The sequence below is a fragment of the Brachyhypopomus gauderio genome, chromosome 16 (genome assembly GCF_052324685.1).
Source record: "Brachyhypopomus gauderio isolate BG-103 chromosome 16, BGAUD_0.2, whole genome shotgun sequence".
In the NCBI taxonomy this organism is placed as follows: domain Eukaryota; kingdom Metazoa; phylum Chordata; class Actinopteri; order Gymnotiformes; family Hypopomidae; genus Brachyhypopomus; species Brachyhypopomus gauderio.
In genome coordinates this window covers 5049430-5074757 of record NC_135226.1, presented here as the reverse complement: position 1 = coordinate 5074757, position 25328 = coordinate 5049430, and the positions used below count along the sequence as shown (strand labels likewise).

Genomic DNA, 25328 nt, shown 5'->3' with positions numbered 1-25328 from the left:
GAATGAGAGAGGGAGGACCGGGGCGGACCGGGGCGGACCGAGCAGCACCGCGAAGGACCGGGCAGCGCGCGAGGCGCACGGGCAGACGCGACTCACTCCGGCGGGACCGACGTGGAGTGTCTGAACTTTAGGGAGGATGTGCTGGTCTTTTAGATGTCTCAGAACCACGGGGTGAGGGTTGGATCTTCATCTAGTGAAGATGGACTGGCGATGTGCCGCAGAATCCCGGATATTGTGTTAAATCGCAGCTCGTGTTTGGCTCGGATCGTTTGTGGAGGTAAGAAGACGTTTGTGATGTGTTTTAGATGCTTGTCCATGTTATTCAGGAGCACATTCGTTAGTCTGAACCCATGACCAGGTTTAACATGCAGCCTCCACCAGTATCTACTGGGTTGTGTTTCCACTATAGTATTATGGGTCGGCCAGTTACCTTACCAGAACCAGCTGCATTTGAACAGTATCACATTGTGCCGATTTCTTTTCGTAAATACGAAACTTATCATAATTGTTAACTTAATATTATTATTATTATTATTATTATTATTATTATTATTATATATATAAGTCAATAAGTGCTCTTTTCACATATATTTTGGCTCGGAACTTTTACAATGATGTTATACACGACATGATGCATGAAAAGAAAATAAATACATAAAGAAAACTGCGATAAGATGGCTCCATTTTCCGCTCGTCGGAGAGTTGTGGGCTAGATATCTCTCGGCCTGTACTTGGTCCCGGTTCGGTTCTCCACACCAAACCCATCACTTTTGTACCTTGCAGTAACTGTTGTACACATGGCAGTCTGCATACGACTCGCTAATAATGATCACCTCACTAACAGCATACATACTCCTGTTATAATATATATAACACGATATAACATGTTCGTAGATTTTAAAAAATCTACTTACCGATTTTTTCAGTCATGGGTTTTTTAGTTAGCCTATTTATAAAAACAGTGGAAGTAGGCGTTTTTGCACAGTAATACTGCGGGTTATGTCTAAATGTCATTGCATTGCATTGCTGTCTTTGGGAATGTTTAATTCTGCCTTGAGCATGAAGACTGTGTGTCCGTGATTAAGGCTAGAGCTGTAATGCAGTGTTATCTTTTTCCGTAGTATGAAAGTTTTGGACCTCGTCACGTCTCAGTGTTAACAGCGCCGCCAGTTGTGCCGCTCGCGCACTATGTGCACGGAAGATTTGGTAGAAAATGAGGTTTGGACGTGAGCTACGTGCGCATCTAGGAGCAGAGGAGATGAAATGGAGAGCTTGGAAGGCACGGACCTTTTAAGTGAAAGCTCTTCTCATCCGCCCGACGGTATTTATTCCAGGCAAGGCGAAGTCACGCACGGCTCCGGCGATTTGCATGCGACAAGCATGGGGTTGAACGCGCACTGCGGGCCTGCATCAGGGACCACCAAGCTTTGTACTGATCTTGCGTCTAAAACGGTTGGTTCCGAAATCACAGGTTTAAAGCAAGAGTCAAAGACGGGGCTGCCGTTGTGCAATGGCTGGTCGGTGTCCCCCTCAGCGACCAATGAAGGGAAATGCAGTGTTGTTTCAGCACAGACACTAAATGGATACAGTCGGCAGATAGAACTGGCTGAGCTGCCGAACGGCCTCGCGCAGCCCGACAGCGCGCGGGAGAGCCCGGACAGGAGCGCACGTGACAAAGGCGCTCTTGTAGTGAAGCGAGCCAACGGGGAATGCAGGCAGGTGAATCACTCCAGAAAGCGGACGGAGAAGAGCAGGGACAGTGGGTGCGTGGTTCTGCCAGACCCAGGAGCGGACATCGGATCAGCGCCGCCTCCAGACGCAGCAGAAGGACTGGACGCCTGTCTGCTCAGTGGCAAACTGAGGCGACTGGAAACATATCCGACAGCAGAGGGTGGGAAGAGCACCCAGGTGGTGCCCCCCACGGCGGAGAGCGGCTCCTTCACGGACTCCTTACCCGACCACCTCCACCTCAACGGGCACAAGGTCACCCGCAGCCCCCTGCCTGGGAGTTCGGCTCCGGCTGAGGCTCCGGTCTCTGTGCCGACTGCGGTGGGCGGTGGGCCTGTATTGTCAGCAGAACGCATTGCCCAGTTTTATATAGTGCCTTGCATGAAGTACTACGGTATCTGTGTTAAGGATGGCTTTCTGGGCCCACGGCTCGGAGACCAGATCCTGAAGGAGGTGGAGACCCTGAGTAACAGTGGGAAGTTCTGCGGTGGCCAGCTGGTTAGTCAGAGGAGCATCCCCTCTAAAAACATCCGTGGAGACCAGATCGCCTGGGTAGAGGGCAAGGAACCAGGATGCAGAAGCATCGGGATTCTCATGGCACACATCGACCAGGCCATCATGCACAGCTCGGCCAATGGGCAGCTCGGGAATTATGTTGTTAATGGCCGAACTAAGGTAAGACGTAGATTAGTGTGTGTGTGTGTGTGTGTGTGTGTGTGTGTGTGTGTGTGTGTGTGTGTGTTTGCCTGTTGACATATGTACTATTCTGTGTGTAATTCACATGGCATGTAGGTGGTATGCAAACTACCAGGGCCTAGTTTTTGAAAACAGTGCAGTGATGACTGTAACACAGTGGTGATAGTTCAGTACAATGATCACTAACATGGTGGAGAGAGTGTTGAGTATAGTGATCACGGTAACATGGTGGAGAGAGTGTTGAGTATAGTGATCATTCACTAGCATGGTGGAGAGAGTGTTGAGTACAGTGATCACTAACATGGTGGAGAGAGTGTTGAGTATAGTGATCACTAACATGGTGGAGACAGTGTTGAGTATAGTGATCACTAACATGGAGAGAGAGTGTTGAGTATAGTGATCACTAACATGGTGGAGAGTGTTGAGTACAGTGATCACTAACATGGAGAGAGAGTGTTGAGTATAGTGATCACGGTAACATGGTGGAGAGAGTGTTGAGTACAGTAATAACTAGCATCGTGGAGAGAGTGTTGAGTACAGTGATCACTAACATGGTGGAGAGAGTGTTGAGTACAGTGATTGCTAACATGGTGGAGAGTGTTGAGTACAGTGATCAATAACATGGAGAGAGAGTGTTGAGTAGTGATCACTAACATGTTGGAGAGAGTGTTGAGTACAGTGATCGCTAACATGGTGGAGAGAGTGTTGAGTAGTGATCACTACCATGATGGAGAGAGTACTGAGTACAGTGATCACTAGCATGGTGGAGAGAGTGTTGAGTATAGTGATCACTAACATGGTGGAGACAGTGTTGAGTATAGTGATGACTAACATGGTGGAGAGTGTTGAGTACAGTGATCACTAACATGGAGAGAGAGTGTTGAGTATAGTGATCACTAACATGGTGGAGAGAGTGTTGAGTACAATGATCACTAGCCTGGTGGAGAGAGTGTTGAGTATAGTGATCAGTAGCATGGTGGAGAGAGTGTTGAGTATAGTGATCACTAGCATGGTGAAGAGAGTGTTGAGTGTAGTGATCACTAACATGGTGGAGAGAGTGTTGAGTGTAGTGATCACTAACATGGATAGAGAGTGATGAGTATAGTGATGACTAACATGGTGGAGAGTGTTGAGTACAGTGATCACTAACATGGAGAGAGAGTGTTGAGTATAGTGATCACTAACTTGGTGGAGAGAGTGTTGAGTACAATTATCACTAGCCTGGTGGAGAGAGTGTTGAGTACAGTGATCACTAACATGGTGGAGGGAGTGTTGAGTGTAGTGATCACTAACATGGTGGAGAGAGTGTTGAGTGTAGTGATCACTAACATGGATAGAGAGTGATGAGTATAGTGATGACTAACATGGTGGAGAGTGTTGAGTACAGTGATCACTAACATGGAGAGAGAGTGTTGAGTATAGTGATCACTAACTTGGTGGAGAGAGTGTTGAGTACAATTATCACTAGCCTGGTGGAGAGAGTGTTGAGTATAGTGATCAGTAGCATGGTGGAGAGAGTGTTGAGTATAGTGATCACTAGCATGGTGGAGAGAGTGTTGAGTGTAGTGATCACTAACATGGTGGAGAGAGTGTTGAGTGTAGTGATCACTAACATGGATAGAGAGTGATGAGTATAGTGATGACTAACATGGTGGAGAGTGTTGAGTACAGTGATCACTAACATGGAGAGAGAGTGTTGAGTATAGTGATCACTAACTTGGTGGAGAGAGTGTTGAGTACAATTATCACTACCCTGGTGGAGAGAGTGTTGAGTACAGTGATCACTAACATGGTGGAGAGAGTGTTGAGTGTAGTGATCACTAACATGGTGGAGAGAGTGTTGAGTGTAGTGATCACTAACATGGATAGAGAGTGATGAGTATAGTGATGACTAACATGGTGGAGAGTGTTGAGTACAGTGATCACTAACATGGAGAGAGAGTGTTGAGTATAGTGATCACTAACTTGGTGGAGAGAGTGTTGAGTACAATTATCACTAGCCTGGTGGAGAGAGTGTTGAGTACAGTGATCACTAACATGGTGGAGAGAGTGTTGAGTACAGTGATTGCTAACATGGTGGAGAGAGTGTTGAGTACAGTGATCACTAACATGGTGAGAGAGTGTTGAGTAGTGATCACTAACATGGTGGAGAGAGTGTTGAGTACTGTGATTGCTAACATGGTGGAGAGAGTGTTGAGTAGTGATCACTAGCATGGTGGAGAGAGTGTTGAGTACAGTGATCACTAACATGGTGGAGAGAGTGTTGAGTACAGTGATCACTAGCAAAGAGAAAGTGTTCAATACAATGATCCCTACAATGGAGAGAGAGTGTTGAGTACAGTGTTTACTAACATGGAGAGGGAGTGTTGAGTACAGTGATCACTAACATGGTGGAAAGAGTGTTCAGTACAGTAATCACTAACATGGTGTTGAGATTGTTGAGCACAGTGACCACTAACATGGTGGAGAGAGTGTTGAGTATAGTGATTACTGTAACACGGTGGAGTGTTCAGATGCTTTTTCTGCTGCTACACTACATCGCATTTTGTAAATCAGGCCTAAAGCCTTTTGGAATTGTGTATTGTTCAGTAATACACTATCAGAAACAAAGACAGACAAAGAGTTTTAATAATGACTGTGTGAAGCATCTATGGGTGACTCTGTTTGGTCATGTGACGTGTTGGTGCTCTGGTCCGTCCCTGCTGTCCTGGCTGTGTTTGGGCTCCAGCGTCCTGCCCTGTATCTCACTGTCCTATCAGCTCTCAGGATCACAGCCTCTCTGGCTTTGAAGACTCCTCCGTCAGCAGCTACCAGCAACCCCTACCAAAACAATGCATTCTTACTGTGACTGCGGCCTACGGGGTGTGTGTGTGTGTGTGTGTGTGTGTGTATGTATGCGTGTGTGTGTGTGTGTGAGCGTGAGCGTGTGTGTGCACGTGAATGTGTGTGTATGCATTGTCCATCTTGTATATGCGTGCTTATAGCTCTGCTTGCGAATGGTCGACTTGCGGTGAAGAAGGAACGCGGATCTGATGTATATGGGCTCCGGTGTTACAGCTTCTGCTGTGATGTGTTCAGACCCTTCTGCGCTCTCTGAATCACATGCGTGCTAATGTTAGAAATGACATTCGGTAATTTGTAATAACGTTTGAAGTTACACTGAAGAACACTTAAACCTGTGCAGGGAGAGTTTGACATTTGTTGAAAACGTACTGTGGTTTAAGCGTGATCATGTTACCTTATGGCCTTTAGTAAACATATTTGCACATAGCCACCTATGGCTGCTGGGTGTTAGATGGTGTCAGTAATCAGTGTCAGTGGTGTCAGTGTCAGAGGTGTCCGTGTCAGTGGTGTCAGTAGTCTGTGTCAATGACCCAGATGCACTCTGTGACTTTTCCGTGATGTAGGCTGCTGCCATGACATTAATCACCTGAGTAACACACAAAAAGCCCTGTTTTGCGTGCTGGTTTTGGTTTGTTTCTGCACATTTTCTCGTGTTTGTCATGTCGGTTGTTTAGTTTGCTGGTAGGAATGCACAATACTTGTCGTTGTGGTAACGGTCTTTTGGGTGTCGACATTGCAGGCTGTGATACGCAGCTCTTCTGTGATTTGTTGGTGCATGTACTGCAGTGGGCTTCCTGACCAATCAGAGCTCTTCTGCGTAAGTGTTCTGGGATGACTGGGTGAACAGGATTGAACTCATGAAATGCAAATCATTTTTGACAAAATAAGGCCAGCCAGTGAGCATTCATCAGTATTGGGCATGTTGTGATCAGACCTCCATTAGATCTGACCTTCTGTCTAATCTCTAGCTTTGATATTTTTCTGGATTTATTTAGCTGGGAACCAAATTTCTTTCCATCTGTGTTAAAAATGTAAATACTGTTCAAATGCAGGTAACATTTAAAATAACACTGTGAGTTAAAATAACTACATTATGTCTGTTTATTGTCAGTGTATGAAGACTAAGGAGGTGCCAGTCTGGAAAATGTTTAATAACATAGAACACATAGAACATAACATAGAACATATAGAACATAACATAGAACATATAGAACACAGAACATAGCATTGAACACATAGAACATATAGAACACATAGAACATAACATTGAACACATAGAACATAACATAGAACATATAGAACACATAGAACATAACTTAGAACACATAGAACATTACATAGAACATATAGAACACATAGAACATAACATAGAACATATAGAACACATAAAACACAACATTGAACACATAGAACATAACATAGTAGTGCAGATCATCAGATCATCCATGTGGATCTTAGAGACCGGGCAGCTCGGGGCCAGTTTGTGGTTCCTGAGTGTTGAGTGAGTGTTAAGTGAGGCACAGCATGGCCAGGGTCGCTCTGAGGTGGGCAGACTGCCACACAGCCATGTCACCTCCTCCCCTTGGTAACAGACAAGCTCTGTCCTGTTTCTCGTAGGAATGTGAGATTACGAGTGTCTCTGCTGTGACTCTCAGACGCGGTGAAGGTTGGTTTCTTAGATGTTTTGGTGAGCATAAACCAACAGAAACAACTGTTATTGAAATGTTTATGTTTCTCTTGTATTCAAAATGTGTGAGATCTATTTTCTACAATACTGGCAAGCTAAAATATTTTTAAAATACATTTACATATGTTTTAGAATGAGCAAACTCTGGCAGTGTCTGCTGAAACTGTAGTTAGATCAGGCAGTTGTTTACCCTGGAAAGGCCAGCGTTGCGTTTGCAGGACAGAGCAGTCCAGTTGTATGGGACTGTACCACCCCTCACAACCCAGAAGCCCTGAGGGCAAAACTCTCAGACGCCCAGCAGTACAAGGAGTGGAAGTGGTGACCGTAGGATCCAGATAATCAGGACAGTGACGATTGAAGCTCCATCTCCATCTGATCCGAGTTCAAGCCACAGAGGGAGAAGAGAGCACGAAAACAGGTTAAGAGATGAAACAGTTGTGTGTGTGGGGGCCGTTTGTTCTGGTTTAAGAACTCAGCATTTTTGGACATTGAAATATGAGTGTGGCGATGGCCCTGTTCCTGTTTAAATGGTTTAGCATTTATTATTTTGTCAAAAGAAAATCATTTACGTTTACGTAAAACTTTAGTTTTCTGTATTTCAACGTGTTCCAAGACGCTTAACTGCAGAAATTTATTTTCCAGTTTAAATAAGGCCAGTATTTCCAGTATATATCCCCAGCAAATCCTTGCAAAACATTATGTGTAATTTGGTCAAAATCAGTGTATTCTCTAGTATTCCCTAGTGGACATCAGTGATCACATAACATGATTGAGATTATACCTGTATCATTGATCACATAACATGACTCTATCTTGAGATTATACCTGTATCATTGATCACATAACATGACTCTCTGTTGAGATTACACCTCTATCTGTGATCACATAACATGACTCTCTCTTGAGATTATACCTATACCAGTGATCACATAACATGAATCTCTGTTGAGATTACACCTCTATCTGTGATCACATAACATGACTCTCTATTGAGATTATACATATATCAGTGATCACATAACATGAGTCTCTGTTGAGATTATACTTATCAGCGTTAGATAAGATTACATAACATGAAGGAGAGGCGAAGAGTTTTTACCCTTATCCCTGGACTATTACATCAGAATTGCTCATCCTTAGTCTTACCTACTGGAGTGTTTCTCTCTCTCTCTCTCTCTCTCTCTCTCTCTCCCTCTCCTGCTTTATCTCCCTCTGTCTCTCTTTCTCTCTCCCTCTCCCCTCTTTCTCTCCCTCTGTCTTTTCTGTCTCCCTCTATCTCCCCCTCTCTTCCTCTCCCCCTCTCTCTGTCTATCTCACTCCCTCTCTTTCTCCCTTTTTCTCTCTCTCCCTGTTTCTCTCTCTCTCTCTCTCTCTCTCTCTCTCTTTTTGTCTGTCGTGTCCCTAACTGCCCCTCCCCCTCATTTGCTTTGTCTGCTTTTCTTTTTATCAGTACTTATATTGCTAGTTGGCCACTGGCTCCTGAACAACAAGGCTGTGAGTGTGATGCTGAAAGTGAGGTTGAACTGGAGTGTGATGCTAAGAGTGAGGGTGAGGTGGAGAGTGAGGGTGAGGTGGAGTGTGAGAGTGAGGTGGAATGTGATGCTGAGAGTGAGGGTGAGATTGAGTGTGATGCTGAGAATAAGGTTGAGGTGGAGTGATGCTGAGAGTGAGGGTGAGGTGGAGTGTGAGGGTGAGGTGAAGTGTAATGTTGAGAGTGAGGGTGAGGTGGAGTGTGATGCTGAGAGTGAGGTGGAGTGATGCTGAGAGTGAGTGTGAGGTGAAAAGTGAGGGTGACGTGGAGTGATTGTGATACTGAGGGTGAGGTGGAATGTGATGCTGAGAGTGAGGGTGAGTTGGGGTGTGATGCTGAGAGTCTTTGGTGGAGTGTGATGCTGAGAGTGAAGGTGAGGTGGAGAGTGAGGATGAGGTGGAGTGATTGTGATGCTGAGGGTGAGGTGAAGTGTGATGCTGAGAGTGAGGGTGAGTTGGAATGTGATGCTGAGAGTGAAGGTGAGGTGGAGAGTGAGGATGAGGTGGAGTGTGATGCTGAGAGTGAAGGTGAGGTGGAGAGTGAGGATGAGGTGGAGTGTGATGCTGAGAGTGAGGGTGAGTTGGAGTGTGATGCTGAGAGTGAGGGTGAGTTGGAGTGTGATGCTGAGAGTGAAGGTGAGGTGGAGAGTGAGGGTGTGGTGGAGTGTGATGCTGAGAGTGAGGTGGAGTGTGATGCCGAGAGTGAGGGTGAGGTGAAGTGTAATGCTGAGTGTGAGGGTGAGGTGAAGAGTGAGGGTGAGGTGGAGTGTGATGCTGAGAGTGAAGGTGAGGTGGAGAGTGAGGATGAGATGGAGTGATTGTGATAGTGAGGGTGAGGTGCAGTGTGATGTTTAGACTGAGGGTGAGGTGGAGTGTAATGCTGAGAGTGAGGGTGAGGTGGAATGTAATGCTGAGAGTGAGGGTGAGGTGGAGAGTGAGGGTGAGGCGGAGTGTGATGCTGAGAGTGAAGGTGAGGTGGAGAGTGAGGATGAGGTGGAGTGATTGTGATAGTGAGGGTGAGGTGCAGTGTGATGTTTAGACTGAGGGTGAGGTGGAGTGTAATGCTGAGAGTGAGGGTGAGGTGCAATGTCATACTGAGAGTGAGGGTGAGGTGGAGTGTGATGCTGAGGGTGAGGTGGAGTGTAATGCTGGAGAGTGAGGGTGAGGTGGAGTGTGAGGGTGAGCTGAAGTGTAATGCTGAGAGTGAGGGTGAGGTGGAATGTAATGCTGAGAGTGAGGGTGAGGTGGAGAGTGAGGGTGAGGCGGAGTGTGATGCTGGGAGTGAGGGTGAGATGGAGTGTGAGGGTGAGGTGGAGTGTGATGCTGGAAGTGAGGGTGAGGTGGAGTGTGAGGGTGAAGTGGAGTGATGCTGGGAGTGAGGGTGAGGTGGAGTGTGAGGGTGAGGTGGAGTGAAGCTGAGAGTGAGGGTGAGGTGGAGTGAAGCAGAGTGAGGGTGAGGTGGAGTGTGATGCTGAGAGTGAGGGTGAGGTAGAGTGTGAGGTGGAGTGTGATGCTGAGAGTGAGGGTGAGGTGGAGTGTGAGGTGGAGTGTGAGGGTGAGGTGGAGTGTGATGCTGAGAGTGAGGGTGAGGTGGAGTGTGAGGGTGAGGTGGAGTGTGATGCTGAGAGTGAGGGTGAGGTGGAGTGTGAGGTGGAGTGTGAGGGTGAGGTGGAGTGTGATGCTGAGAGTGAGGGTGAGGTGGAGTGTGAGGGTGAGGTGGAGTGTGATGCTGAGAGTGAGGGTGAGGTGGAGTGTGAGGGTGAAGTGGAGTGTGATGCTGGGAGTGAGGGTGAGGTGGAGTGTGAGGGTGAGGTGGAGTGAAGCTGAGAGTGAGGGTGAGGTGGAGTGTGATGCTGAGAGTGAGTGTGAGGTAGAGTGTGAGGGTGAGGTGGAGTGTGATGCTGAGAGTGAGGGTGAGGTGGAGTGTGAGGGTGAGGTGGAGTGTGATGCTGAGAGTGAGGGTGAGGTGGAGTGTGAGGGTGAGGTGGAGTGTGATGCTGAGTGTGAGGGTGAGGTGGAGTGTGAGGGTGAGGTGGAGTGTGATGCTGGGAGTGAGGGTGAGGTGGAGTGTGAGGGTGAGGTGGAGTGTGATGCTGAGAGTGAGGGTGAGGTGGAGTGTGAGGGTGAGGTGGAGTGTGATGCTGAGAGTGAGGGTGAGGTGGAGTGTGAGGGTGAGGTGGAGTGTGATGCTGGAAGTGAGGGTGAGGTGGAGTGTGAGGGTGAGGTGGAGTGTGAGGGTGAGGTGGAGTGTGATGCTGAGAGTGAGGGTGAGGTGGAGTGTGAGGGTGAGGTGGAGTGTGAGGGTGAGGTGGAGTGTGAGGGTGAGGTGGAGTGTGATGCTGAGAGTGAGGGTGAGGTGGAGTGTGAGGGTGAGGTGGAGTGTGATGCTGAGAGTGAGTGTGAGGTGGAGTGTGAGGGTGAGGTGGAGTGTGATGCTGAGAGTGAGTGTGAGGTGGAGTGTGAGGGTGAGGTGGAGTGTGATGCTGGGAGAAGGACACTTCCCTCCCTCCCAACTGCCTTCTGCAGTGTAAATCTACCTGCACCACTGAAAAACAGGACAGGGGGAAGCAGCACATGCTGGATGGATAGAGAGAGGGAGAACGGGAGGATGAGAGAGAAAGATGAAGGGAGGGAGGGAAGGAGGGAGAGAGGGCGTAGCACTTAACAACACTGTCCACATGGTAACGGGTGTCTGCTGCAGTGAGTCCCCATCAGTCCGTAGAGATGCAGACAGCCCTGCAGGAACACAGACCTGCAGGAACACAGACCTGCAGAACACAGACCTGCATGAACACAGACCTGCAGAACACAGACCTGCAGGAACACAGACCTGCATGAACACAGACCTGCAGAACACAGACCTGCAGGAACACAGACCTGCAGAACACAGACCTGCAGGAACACAGACCTGCAGCAACACAGACCTGCAGCAACACAGCCTCCAGAGCTCAGCACAGCACACATACACACCGCAGACACGCCAACACACCTGCTGCAGGAAACGACACGATCGGGTTGCATCTTAACCAGACGTTACCTAATATCGATCGTAGCATGAAGACTAATAGTGCTATTCAAGCACCTCCAAACCAGGGCCAGAGCTTTGGCCTTGAACCTACGCAAATCGAGCATTTTCGCTCTTATTAGTAGATGTTTTGTTTAACCTAATGTGTCCTTATTGCTTGTAATGGTCTCACAATAGGCATGTTTTAAATTTTGGGTTTGGAGCTGATGTTTTAGCAGGAAACAACTGTGACATTACTGTAGATGAGACTGAGTCAGCCCTATGTCATCTGGACAGGAGTGTCCTGACAGAAAGGGGCGGATGAGTGGTCTCAGGATGCTGCTGGGCATTTGGACCTGCTGAGTCACTGGGTTTTCTCCTAGCGAGGTGCGAAATGAGAGTGTGCTTATCCGGCACTGAGGCGGACTCTTTGTTCTGAGAGCTGAGAACCTTTGAGGGAAGCCAGAGTGAAATGTGAGCGGGGCCGTTTTAAGGCCGTGTGAGTTCATTTGAGTTTGAGCGAGTTCATGTGAGTTCGTGTGAGTTCGTGTGAGTTTGTGTGAGGTTGTGTGAGGTCAGGGACTTGGCTGTGATTGTGAGTCGTATGACGCATAGTCAAACACAAGTCTGTCTATGAGTTTCACTCATGTATCACACACACACACACACACACACACACACACACACACACACACACACACACACACACACACACACACACACACACACTAAAACTGATTGCACTGAATATTTATGCCGCATATTGAGTTTTTAAATAAATGACAACCTAATATGTTAGCTATATTTTAATAGTATATGTAGTAAGTGCAAGTGACATTTATCAAAGATGGCTTCAAAGCAGTGGGTTATGAGAGTCAGTGTTGCTGATTGCAGACTCTGGGACACTTTGTGGCTTTGAGCGAGTCCTGACCTCTGTCCAAGAGTCTGTTCTGCAGACAGGAGTCCTGAGTGTGCGGAGATGGCCTGCTTTGAGTGGACACAGCGTGTCCTGTTTGTGTCCTTGTCTTCCCCTGCGTTTTACTGCATCTCTGACACATCCGGGTCTTTCTCCTCAGACCTGTTTAATCTGCATGAATCAAACAGCTGTGAGTGAAGCAGGTTTTTCTTTTAAAAAATGATAATGCATTCCCGTCATTTATGATATTTCAAATATAATAATTTTTATATTTGGTTAAAGCTTTTATCTCGAGTACCTCGACCAAAAATAATCAAACTGGTCTGGTACATTTGCAGTTGTATTATCTAAGAACAGATAGCTGTGTAGTTTGTGTGAGGCCTTGTCTTGGTCAGTGCACACCTCATAAAGACTATTCTGGAAGCCCATATAAATATGACAGGGGGGTGGGGCTAGGGTTTCAGGCCTTTATCATGGACCATGTGATATCCAGCCGGCCTGTTCGGGCTGATGCTATCTTGCGTATGTGCGCGATACCGCGTGTTTATTCTCGTACATTAATGACACTTAGGCCACATCTGTGAGGAGCGATCCTGCCCCAGGCGAGGGTTGGGACCGATGGTTCTCGGTGCCCTGTGCATTCTGGGTAATTACGCTCATTCTGGCTTCGTCTCTCTCATAAGGGGGAGGCGGCCATAGGGTTTAGAACGTGTTGTGTGAGGGAAGGATTGCTTCTTAGCAGTCGGAGGCAGGTTTTGCAACCGTACGTAATAAAGTTGAGAAATGCATACCTAGTTTTTACGAGTCACGACGACGGTGGAGATGCAGGTCGTTGGGTGCAGTTTGGCAGGCTGATGTGACATTTAACCCAGCTTCATTAATAATATGTACATGGTTTTGATAATACATTTAATGGAGTTTGTGTTACATTGCAATCAGTGTCTGATCTTGGATTTGGCAGTGTGTGCATGTTTAGACATCCGCGCAAACATGTTGGAAGAACCCTGTGGGCCAAGCCGGTTATGTGGCCCATAGACACAGGTCCATGGTGTTCTTATTAACCATGCCGTTATCTGTCCTCTTGTCCTCTGGCTTTTTGTGTTGAACTTGTTCAGTGTTGTTCTTAATTTTGCTCTATAAAAATAATGGAACACCTCATGTATAATATCAGTACTTTGTAGGTTTGTAAATAATACTGTGATGTATCTTAGTACTTTTAACTGAAAATTCTAATGTTATATATGATAAAAACTGCTGGTCATATGGATTATTGACCAGTAAGAACATTTGAGGGAACTACCTGGAGGAGTTGAAGTTTCCTAAAACGTTTTGAAAATGTTTTAGGAAATATTTGTACATGTATATTTCAAGACGTTCTACACATTTGTCAGTAAGTAATGTCTCGGGGTCGTAAGACCTTTAAATTCAGGCCTGGAGGTGGTAACTGATGTCCTGTTGTTACTGATGTCCTGTTGTGTTGTTGTTTATTTTTGTCATGCCTCATAAAAAGTGTTTGCTGTCTGACTGTCATTTGTGGTGATACACCCGAGCCTGATGTCATCAGATGTTCCAGTAGATCCTCCACTCTGGGGGGGGGTGTTCATCCTGCTCATGCTATAAACTCCTCTCACCACGGACCTTCAGTCCTCCTCAAACACGCCCCTCCCCAGGGCTGCTGGGGCACTTCCTCCAGAGTGAACATGTGCAAACTCACTCACACACACTGACAGAGTGACCATAATCTGTTCACACTCTCACTATTCATGCTTGTTCATTGGTCTGTGTGTGTGTGTTGGACATTGTTTGTGGTTGGCATGTACAGTTCATAATAGGTATGTGGGAGGAAAAAAGCTAGGAAATACAAAGGAGGGAGAGTCAAAATGTACCAACCAGACAGAAACACCAGACAGAAACACCAGACAGAAACACCAGACAAAAACACCAGACAGAAGCACAAAACAAACACCAGACAAAAACACCAGACAGAAACACCAGACAGAAACACCAAACAGAAACACCAGACAGAAACACCAGACAGAAACACCAGACAGAAACATCAGACAAAACACCAGACAGAAGCACAAAACAAACACCAGACAGAAACACCAGACAAAACATTAGACAGAAACACAAAACAAACACCAGACAAAACACTAGACAGAAACACAAAACAAACACCAGACAAAAACACCAGACAGAAACACACTGTTCAGTCATTTGAGTTTGTTCTCTTGGTCAGCATTATCTACAGGGCAAAGAAGTGCAATATTTATAGTACAGATGTACACACACTACTGTTTGCAGTAGTTTATTTCAGACATACCCCAACTTACCCCTGAGCCTATCTACACCTACACTTAATTACCCCTGACAGATGCCTACCCTTACCTGTCTCTAAACCTAGCCAGGTGAGATGTGTAGGTGTTTATGTGAGTTGTGTGGTGTTAACCCCACCCTGATCCCCATGGGGGCTGTGGCCTGTGTGCATCTACAGGGTAAGTGTGAGGATCTGTTTACCACCTGCAATGGAGAGAGGCTGAAGAGTGAGGAGTGATAAGTGTGAGGAGTGATAGAAGTGATAAGAAAAAGGTGTAATATGAGTGATAAGATTGATATAAGTGATAATAGTTATGAGTGATAGAGTAAGGAGTGATACGAGTGAGGAATGATATGAGCGAGGAGTGATATGAGTGGAGAGTGATAAGAGTCAGGAGTGATGAGTGAGGAGTGATATGGGTGAGAGGTGATAACGGTGAGGAGAGATAAGGGTGAGGGGTGAGTAGTGAAGAGTGATAAGGGTAAGGATTGATAAGGATGGAGAATGATAAGGGTGAGGTGTGATATGGGTGAGGAGTGATAAGGGTGAGTAGTGATAAGGGTAAAGAGTTATAAGGGTGAGGAGTGATGGGGTAAAGAGTTATAAGGGTGAGGAGTGATAAGGGTAAAGAGTTATAAGGGTGAGGAGTGATAAGGGTAAAGAGTGATAAGGGTGAGGAGTGATAAGGGTGAGGACTGATAAGGGTGAGGAGTGATATGAGTGATAAGGGTCAGGAGTGATGAGTGAGGGGTAATAAGGGTGAGAGGTGATAAGGGTGAGGAGATACAATGGTGAGGAGTGATAAGGGTGAGGGGTGAGTAGTGAAGAGTGATAAGGGTGAGGGTTGATAAGGGTGAGGAGTGATAAGGGTGAGGAGGTATAAAGGTGAGGAGTGATAAGGAGAGTGAGGGGTGTGATAAGCAAGAAGTCTGCTCTCTGGGGCGTGATAAATCGCTGAGAGTATCAGAGTGAGTCAGGCTAACGATCCCTGGTTCCCGTTAAAACAGCCCCGCCCAACCCGTCAGGCTCCGCCCACCTGCAGTCTTGGAACACACCACGCTGACCACACTGAACCCACCTAGCGATGTCAGTGCCAGTGCAGTAATCATAGTACATGGGTTAATGCAAACTAGCTCACTCCATTCCATCAGCTCAGCCTGCACAAGTAGCTGTGTGACTGTAAGTCATAGTCACTGATTGGTGTCGTAGTGAGCTCATGTGTTTTAATACTCTTATCACAGTCGAGTTTCCCACCCACTATGGGTGGTGTTAAATGTGAGTCCAAATGGTGGAGGTGTATGGGGTGTGTTTGTTTCTGTTCTGGTGTGGTCTTCAGTGGTGGATGTATAGGGGGTGTGGTTGTTTCTGTTCTGGTGTAGTCTTCAGTGGTGGAGGTATAGGGGGTGTGGTTGTTTCTGTTCTGGTGTGGTCTTCAGTGGTGGAGGTGTAGGGGGTGTGTTTGTTTCTGTTCTGGTGTAGTCTTCAGTGGTGGAGGTATAGGGGGTGTGGTTGTTTCTGTTCTGGTGTAGTCTTCAGTGGTGGAGGTATAGGGGGTGTGTTTGTTTCTGTTCTGGTGTGGTCTTCAGTGGTGGAGGTATAGGGGGTGTGGTTGTTTCTGTTCTGGTGTAGTCTTCAGTGGTGGAGGTGTATGGCGTGTGTTTGTTTCTGTTCTGGTGTAGTCTTCAGTGGTTGAGGTATAGGGGGTGTGGTTGTTTCTGTTCTGGTGTAGTCTTCAGTGGTGGAGGTGTATGGGGTGTGGTTGTTTCTGTTCTGGTGTAGTCTTCAGTGGTGGAGGTGTATGGGGTGTGTTTGTTTCTGTTCTGGTGTAGTCTTCAGTGGTGGAGGTATAGGGGGTGTGTTTGTTTCTGTTCTGGTGTAGTCTTCAGTGGTGGAGGTATAGGGGGTGTGGTTGTGTCAGTTCTGGTGTAGTCTTCAGTAGTGGAGGTGTAGGGGGTGTGTTTGTTTCTGTTCTGGTGTAGTCTTCAGTGGTGGAGCTATAGGGGCTGTGGTTGTGTCAGTTCTGGTGTAGTCTTCAGTGGTGGAGGTGTAGGGGGTGTGGTTGTTTCTGTTCTGTGTAGTCTTCAGTGGTGGAGGTATAGGGGGTGTGGTTATTTCTGTTCTGGTATAGTCTTCAGTGGTGGAGGTATAGGGGGTGTGGTTGTTTCTGTTCTGGTGTAGTCTTCAGTGGTGGAGGTATAGGGGGTGTGGTTGTTTCTGTTCTGGTGTAGTCTTCAGTGGTGGAGGTATAGGGGGTGTGTTTGTTTCTGTTCTGGTGTGGTCTTCAGTGGTGGATGTATAGGGGGTGTGGTTATTTCTGTTCTGGTATAGTCTTCAGTGGTGGATGTATAGGGGGTGTGGTTGTTTCTGTTCTGGTGTAGTCTTCAGTGGTGGAGGTATAGGGGGTGTGGTTGTTTCTGTTCTGGTATAGTCTTCAGTGGTGGAGGTATAGGGGGTGTGGTTGTTTCTGTTCTGGTGTAGTCTTCAGTGGTGGAGGTATAGGGGGTGTGGTTATTTCTGTTCTGGTATAGTCTTCAGTGGTGGAGGTATAGGGGGTGTGGTTGTTTCTGTTCTGGTGTAGTCTTCAGTGGTGGAGGTATAGTGGGTGTGGTTGTTTCTGTTCTGGTGTAGTCTTCAGTGGTGGAGGTATAGGGGGTGTGTTTGTTTCTGTTCTGGTGTGGTCTTCAGTGGTGGAGGTATAGGGGGTGTGTTTGTTTCTGTTCTGGTGTAGTCTTCAGTGGTGGAGGTATAGGGGGTGTGGTTGTTTCTGTTCTGGTGTAGTCTTCAGTGGTGGAGGTGTATGGGGTGTGTTTGTTTCTAATCTGGTGTAGTCTTCAGTGGTGGAGGTATAGGGGCTGTGGTTGTTTCTGTTCTGGTGTAGTCTTCAGTGGTGGAGGTATAGGGGGTGTGGTTGTTTCTGTTCTGGTGTAGTCTTCAGTGGTGGAGGTGTATGAGGTGTGTTTGTTTCTGTTCTGGTGTAGTCTTCAGTGGTGGAGGTGTATGGGGGTGTGGTTATTTCTGTTCTGGTATAGTCTTCAGTGGTGGAGGTATAGGGGGTGTGGTGGTTTATGTTCTGGTGTAGTCTTCAGTGGTGGAGGTATAGGGGGTGTGGTGGTTTCTGTTCTGGTGTAGTCTTCAGTGGTGGAGGTATAGGGGGTGTGGTGGTTTATGTTCTGGTGTAGTCTTCAGTGGTGGAGGTATAGGGGGTGTGGTTGTTTCTGTTCTGGTGTAGTCTTCAGTGGTGGAGGTATAGGGGGTGTGGTTGTTTCTGTTCTGGTGTGGTCTTCAGTGGTGGATGTATAGGGGGCGTGGTTGTTTCTGTTCTGGTGTGGTCTTCAGTGGTGGAGGTATAGGGGGTGTGGTTGTTTCTGTTGGGGTGTAGTCTTCAGTGGTGGAGGTATAGGGGGTGTGGTTGTTTCTGTTCTGGTGTAGTCTTCAGTGGTGGAGGTATAGGGGGTGTGGTTATTTCTGTTCTGGTGTAGTCTTCAGTGGTGGAGGTATAGGGGGTGTGGTTGTTTCTGTTCTGGTGTAGTCTTCAGTGGTGGAGGTATAGGGGGTGTGGTTGTTTCTGTTGGGGTGTAGTCTTCAGTGGTGGAGGTGTATGGGGTGTGGTTGTTTCTGTTCTGGTGTAGTCTTCAGTGGTGGAGGTATAGGGGGTGTGGTTGTTTCTGTTGGGGTGTAGTCTTCAGTGGTGGAGGTATAGGGGGTGTGGTTGTTTCTGTTCTGGTGTGGTCTTCAGTGGTGGAGGTATAGGGGGTGTGGTTGTTTCTGTTCTGGTGTAGTCTTCAGTGGTGGATGTATAGGGGGTGTGGTTGTTTCTGTTCTGGTGTAGTCTTCAGTGGTGGAGGTATAGGGGGTGTGGTTGTTTCTGTTGGGGTGTAGTCTTCAGTGGTGTAGTCAGGGCCCCACACACTGTGTGGCAGACAAACACATGAGCATGACAAGGATTAAAGTGTATTTATTATCTGTGAGCTCAGTTGTTTATGCATTGAGGCAGGTGTCACTGAGTTCATTCACCCTGATACTGCAGGCGGGTTTGGGTATGTGGTGGGTGTGGCTTTAATAAGGTGGGTGGGCCTTGATGCTTTTTTAAAGGGTGTGTTACCTTGAAAAGCAAATCTTGTCACATTGGCTAACAAACAGAAAGTGAAAGACTTGGTGTGTGTATGTGTGTGTGTGTGTGTGTGTGTGTGTGTATGTATGTGAGTGTGAGTGTGTGTGTGTGTGTGTGTGTGTGTGTGTGTGTGTGTGTGTGTGTGTGTGTGTGTGTGTGTGTGTGTGTGTGTGTGTGTATGTATGTGAGTGTGAGTGTGAGTGTGTGTGTGTGTGTGTGTGTGTGTGTGTGTGTGTGTGTGTGTGTATGTATGTGAGTGTGAGTGTGAGTGTGTGTGTGTGTGTGTGTGTGTGTGTGTGTGTGTGTGTGTGTGTGTGTGTGTGTGTGTGTGTGTGTGTATGTATGTGAGTGTGAGTGTGAGTGTGTGTGTGTGTGTGTGTGTGTGTGTGTGTGTGTGTGTGTGTGTGTGTGTGTGTGTGTGTGTGTATGTATGTGAGTGTGAGTGTGAGTGTGTGTGTGTGTGTGTGTGTGTGTGTGTGTGTGTGTGTGTGTGTGTGTGTGTGTGTGTGTGTGTATGTGTGTGTGTGTGTGTGTGTGTGTGTGTATGTATGTGAGTGTGAGTGTGAGTGTGTGTGTGTGTGTGTGTGTGTGTGTGTGTGTGTGTGTGTGTGTATGTATGTGAGTGTGAGTGTGAGTGTGTGTGTGTGTGTGTGTGTGTGTGTGTGTGTGTGTGTGTGTGTGTGTGTGTGTGTGTGTGTGTGTGTGTGTGTGTGTATGTATGTGAGTGTGAGTGTGAGTGTGTGTGTGTGTGTGTGTGTGTGTGTGTGTGTGTGTGTGTGTGTGTGTGTGTGTGTGTGTGTGTGTGTGTGTGTGTGTGTATGTATGTGAGTGTGAGTGTGAGTGTGAGTGTGTGTGTGTGTGTGTGTGTGTGTGTGTGTGTGTGTGTGTGTGTGTGTGTGTGTGTGTGTGTGTGTGTGTGTATGTATGTGAGTGTGAGTGTGTGTGTGTGTGTGTGTGTGTGTGTGTGTGTGTGTGTGTGTGTGTGTGTGTGTGTGTGTGTGTGTGTGTGTGTGTATGTATGTGAGTGTGAGTGTGTGTGTGTGTGTGTGTGTGTGTGTGTGTGTGTGTGTGTGTGTGTGTGTGTGTGTGTGTGTGTGTGTATGTATGTGAGTGTGAGTGTGAGTGTGTGTGTGTGTGTGTGTGTGTGTGTGTGTGTGTGTGTATGTATGTGAGTGTGAGTGTGAGTGTGTGTGTGTGTGTGTGTGTGTGTGTGTGTGTGTGTGTGTGTGTGTGTGTGTGTGTGTGTGTGTGTGTGTGTATGTATGTGAGTGTGAGTGTGAGTGTGTGTGTGTGTGTGTGTGTGTGTGTGTGTGTGTGTGTGTGTGTGTGTGTGTGTGTGTGTGTGTGTGTGTATGTATGTGAGTGTGAGTGTGAGTGTGAGTGTGTGTGTGTGTGTGTGTGTGTGTGTGTGTGTGTGTGTGTGTGTGTGTGTGTGTGTGTATGTATGTGAGTGTGAGTGTGTGTGTGTGTGTGTGTGTGTGTGTGTGTGTGTGTGTGTGTGTGTGTGTGTGTGTGTGTGTGTGTGTGTGTGTGTGTATGTATGTGAGTGTGAGTGTGTGTGTGTGTGTGTGTGTGTGTGTGTGTGTGTGTGTGTGTGTGTGTGTGTGTGTGTGTGTGTGTGTGTGTGTGTGTGTGTATTGTTTCGTTATTGTCGCCCAATGATATTATGGTACTTTGTCTTTCAATGACCTCTTTGCTTTTCTCTCCAGGCAATGGTGGCATGTTACCCTGGCAACGGTGCGAGATATGTGCGTCACGTTGACAACCCGAACGGAGACGGACGTTGCATCACGTGTATCTACTACCTGAATAAGAACTGGGATGTGAGGGTGAGGACTCACAACATAATAACCGCACACACCATAAACCGCACACACCACACACACAGCCTGAGTGAGTCTGTGTCCTACAGCACAGGGCCTCTCTCTTATCACAGAATGCGATCTGATCGTGTCTTCTTCTGCACACACGCATGTTTGTGTGTGTGTGTGTAGGTCCAGGGGGGTCTGTTGCAGCTGTACCCAGAAGGCCGTAACGTCGTGGCGAACATCGAGCCTCTGTTTGACCGCTTGCTCATTTTCTGGTCCGACCGACGGAACCCGCATGAGGTGAAGCCAGCGTACGCCAAACGGTGAGAGAGCTTACTGTGACACACACACACACACACACACACACACACACACACACACACACACACACACACACACACACAGACGGCTCCCACTAGCACAGCTGAGTTTGATGTTGCACTGTGGAGCTCACAGCTGCAGTGGGGTTTCCTCAGGAAGAGTCTCTCAGTTGAAGGTGTATTCTTCCTGCCCAACACATCTTTACACTGCATTCTGGCCCCCCACCAAAAAACACCCGCGCCTTTGGTACTTACATGGCTGTGGAGTGCATAGAATTATTATGAGCAGAAGTGTGTGTGTGTGTGTGTGTGTGGGAGGGAGGGTGACAGTGAATGTGTGTGTATTGGAGGCAGGGTCAGTGAAAGTAGGGCAAAGTTTGTGTGTGTGTGTGTGTGTGTGTGTGTGTGTGTGTGTGTGTGTGTTGGAGGCATGGTCAGTGGAACATACAGTGTGTGTCTATATGAAACAGTGACTCCTGCAGAGTAAGACAGGACACACGATGAACACTTTTCCTGAGTGTGAGAGGCCGATATTTCAGCTGCTGTGCTCTTGAGTGGGTGTTCCACTGAGTGGTCTGAATCGGGTTGCATAGATCGGCTAGCCTTGACTTAAACTTCTCTCTGCCCTTGTGGCACTGGGGTATTTCCTACATAAACATCAGAGAATGTAGCTGTGAAAGCTAAAGTGAGTTCAGTAGGAATGTTTGATGTACAAGTGAACCGTGAAGTGAAGTGTGTGTTCATGCGGGTGTTCATGTGAATCTCAGAGCTTCATGGTTCATTTGAGTTCGGTTGTCCTTCCTCCCACAGCTATGCCATCACTGTTTGGTACTTTGATGCTAAGGAACGGGCTGAAGCCAAGGAGAAATACCAGCTAGGTATGTTCCAGAACGTTCCATTAGAGCCAGAGCTGAAACACCAACAGCCTGCTCACTCACTTTAGTTTGGTCCAGTCCGTTCTGTGTCGTAAACAGCTAGCTTCTTACTAGCAGACTTTAGATCATAGTAAGAGAAACATGGTAATTCATTAATAAATTAAGGTACTTTTGTGTGAGATTAAAGATGAGAGTTGAAGAACAACACTGCTGTGATGCTGATGCGTTTCCTGTGGTGTGACCGTGTCCTGCGATGTGTTTCCTGTGTGTTTCCTTCACAGCTGCGGGACAGAAAGGTGAGGAGGTGCCGGTCACTGGGAGCGACCGGGTCACTCAGAGCGACCAGGTCACCCGGAGCGATCAGGTCAGCCGCAGCGATCAGACTTAGACCCTCAAAGCAGCTCAGGCCGTGTTTCCTTCTACGTACCTGCACAAGCCATGTTGCTCTCCATGGAACAGGCAGTGATGCCCATGCTGTGAGGTCATCCTGACCACTCCTACTGGCCTCAGACTGACCTATCAGAGACAGCTTGGAGAGATTTCACTGACCATTGAGAAGAGAGAGAGAGAGAGAGAGAGAGAGAGAGAGAGAGAGAGAGAGAGAGAGAGAGAGAGAGAGAGAGAGAGAGAGAGAGAGAGAGTGTTGGGGATAGACCCCAAACGTACACGTCCGTTGGATTGGCAGATGAAACCGAACATTTGCAAATGTTTCTCACTACGCTGCATTCGGAGATGGCAGCGTCTAAGAATACAACGGCTGCTTTTACATTGTAAGAAATCAGCTCTCCTTAAATAAACTCGCACGACCTCTTGTAGAAGACTGATACGTCAGGAGTCTTGAGTTCACACTCTCCCTGGCTGAATGGAAGAGGAAGTGACATCATCAGTCTTGCTCCAAACCATATCATAGCCCCTGTGAGCAAGGTAGCACTGGACAGTGCTCAGCGGACTAAATACACAGGGACAACACACAGTAAGCAACGAGGACTGGACATTTCACCGCTAATGTGAGGACCTTATGACTGCTGGTACCGAGGAGTCTGCTTGGTCAGTCCCCATGTACCTCCTCATCCACACACCCAGTGTGTGGTACAACCACACAGCAGGAGGGTCAACACAGGGTTTGTGTGTGTTTGTGTGCATGAGATTGTGTGTGTGTGTGTGTGTGTGTGTGTCTGTGTTTTACAGTTTGAAAGTCAGCTATACTTTCATGGCTTTGCCTTGCCTGTAACAATGTTCTTTTAAACTGAACGGTATTTCTCTGGTTAGGGAGTACCAGGCTATGGGAAGATTTTTTAAATGATACGCGCCACTATGCCTTTAAAAGGCCTTTTTATGTATCCATGGCGATGCACTCAAGTCACCTTTAAAAAAAGAGAGAACAATCTCTTATTTCAAGGGTCATAAAACAACAAAATGACAATTTCACAAACTCAAATGGTGTTTCTCATAAGGTTTCTCATCTGAGAGTACATTCTCATTCTGCTAGGGCTTTGTGCCTACACTTCCCAGAAAGCACTGCAAACACTTCATACTGACCCACACTGAAGAATAGTGGTACAAATATGTGATATGGTAACAAAGTTCTTACACCTCGAGATATTGGCTCATACTTATCCTCAATACCAACTAGAACCAGAAAGTAAATAACATTCTGAGGACGTGCTGCTGCTTGGCTCTCGCCATACAGTATTTAGCCTCTGTTAATGATCAGGAGTGTATGATAAAATAAGCTTAGAAGTTCACCAGCAAAAGGCTTCTGCATTACCGCCTCATCACTACAGAATCTTCTCACCCCAAAAAAGGATTGGGCCGTTACCGTGGGAACCACTAGAACAGATATCCAGACTGACATTTTCATGACTACATCTCAGATCCTGATTTGTTTAGAAATTATGTCAAACTCTCAACAAACTTCTCAATAAAAGTAGAATATCAATGAACCTACATGAAGCAGTGTGGGGAAACCCCATGTGGACTGTTTATTGGTTGGTGTGTGGAGGGTGGATTGAGTTGGTGTGTGACTCACACACACACCTGGTTGGTGTGTGGAGAACTGGGTTGCAGAAGGAGATGATGGCACCATAACACAAGAACACAATGGGTCCGTTGCCTTCTGCTGTCTGTCACGTTTGTTTGCAGATGTCACAGAAGTCATTAACAAAGCACTTTATTGTAGAAATTGTGATTTTGAATGAGAGGAAAATACGTGTGGAAAATGCTTTGTGCTGTGTGTAACACGATAATTAAAACGCAATAGACAGTTTTAAAACAAGGGATTTAAAAAGTTTTAAAATGGGGTTATAAAATGGGGGTTTTAAATGGGGTTATAAAAAGAAATATTTGCTCACCTTTTCCCAGTTTTGCCGTATTTGATTCAAATGTCTCTATGATTATGTAGACCTTGTCTACTGTGCCTTACATTGTGCGTTTCTGTATAAAATGGTATTTCAGTACATTAGGTTTAAGCTAAGCAACTGTTTTATGTGACATTACAATTCTGTACATTAGTATGCAGATCACATTATTTGTTTATTGTGAAAGTGCATATTTGTTCGTTAAAAAGGAAAAAAAAGATTCAGGACGTTTGATGTTGATTTTTCATTGGACTATTTCCATTCAATCTGATTTGTCAAAACTGAAAAAAACCCTTATCAATAAAATTTTATGTAGGGTTCTTTAAGGCTTTATGTAGGATTATTTAAGGTATTATGTCGGGTTCTTTAAGACTGCACAGTAGGGATCTTTAAGTATTTGCTAGATACAAAATCTTTGTTGTTTTGGCTTAAGACCCTTTTCGTTGTTAAAGGAAACAATAAATTTGAGATTTAAATGCAGAACATTGGCTCTAATTAGGTTTATTAATATCTATTATCTATTAATGCATTTTTAATTAATTCTTAAAAGAATTATGGAAGCCTCTTAACCTACGGACGCCTCCGATCCCGTTACATGCCCAGTACAGCGCCCCCTGGCAGCAGCATAGAAACACAACATGCTATGCAAAACCGGGGAAAAGACATTGGAGAAAAGAATTGGATTTGAGCACGCTCACTGAAGACCAGACTAAAGGTGAGGGAATAAACTATTCTTGATATATTCTAAGGGTTCGGAAATGGAAGCTTGGAGTACTGATCTACATCCTGGGTACTGAAACATCCTCCGGTTCCTGCACTGGTTTTGTTCAGCCAGTCACTTCTGCATCTCTGCGCATCGCTCGCCTGAGACACGAGTGCAGGTCTCCATCTCAGAGGTTTTCTCAACCCTTTACAGTCTGATCTGAAATCTCAAACAAGCACAACGACTATCGACTGGATCTACACACAGATTTCCTGATCGTGTGCGGTGCGGTGACTTTTGAGTGAACACTGGTGAAAAAACCTAAATTGACAGACCATGTTGAACTAGTCTGATGTGTCCCCCCCCAGGAGGAAGAAACCTGGAGAGGCACCATGGTTTAGAAGAACCCAACCTCATCTGGATGGATATCAA

At 46.6% G+C, this 25328-nt stretch overlaps 1 protein-coding gene across 1 annotated transcript; it reads left to right on the top strand.

The window, feature by feature from the left end:
- On the top strand, positions 1-24413 carry egln2 (egl-9 family hypoxia-inducible factor 2). Its single transcript, XM_076977396.1, has 6 exons — positions 1-277; positions 1122-2403; positions 20543-20662; positions 20828-20964; positions 21772-21839; positions 22118-24413. Exons 2-6 carry the CDS (start codon positions 1264-1266, stop codon positions 22222-22224), a joined length of 1572 nt encoding a protein of 523 aa, XP_076833511.1. The 5' UTR covers positions 1-277; positions 1122-1263; the 3' UTR covers positions 22225-24413.
- Positions 24414-25328: the final 915 nt, after the last annotated feature.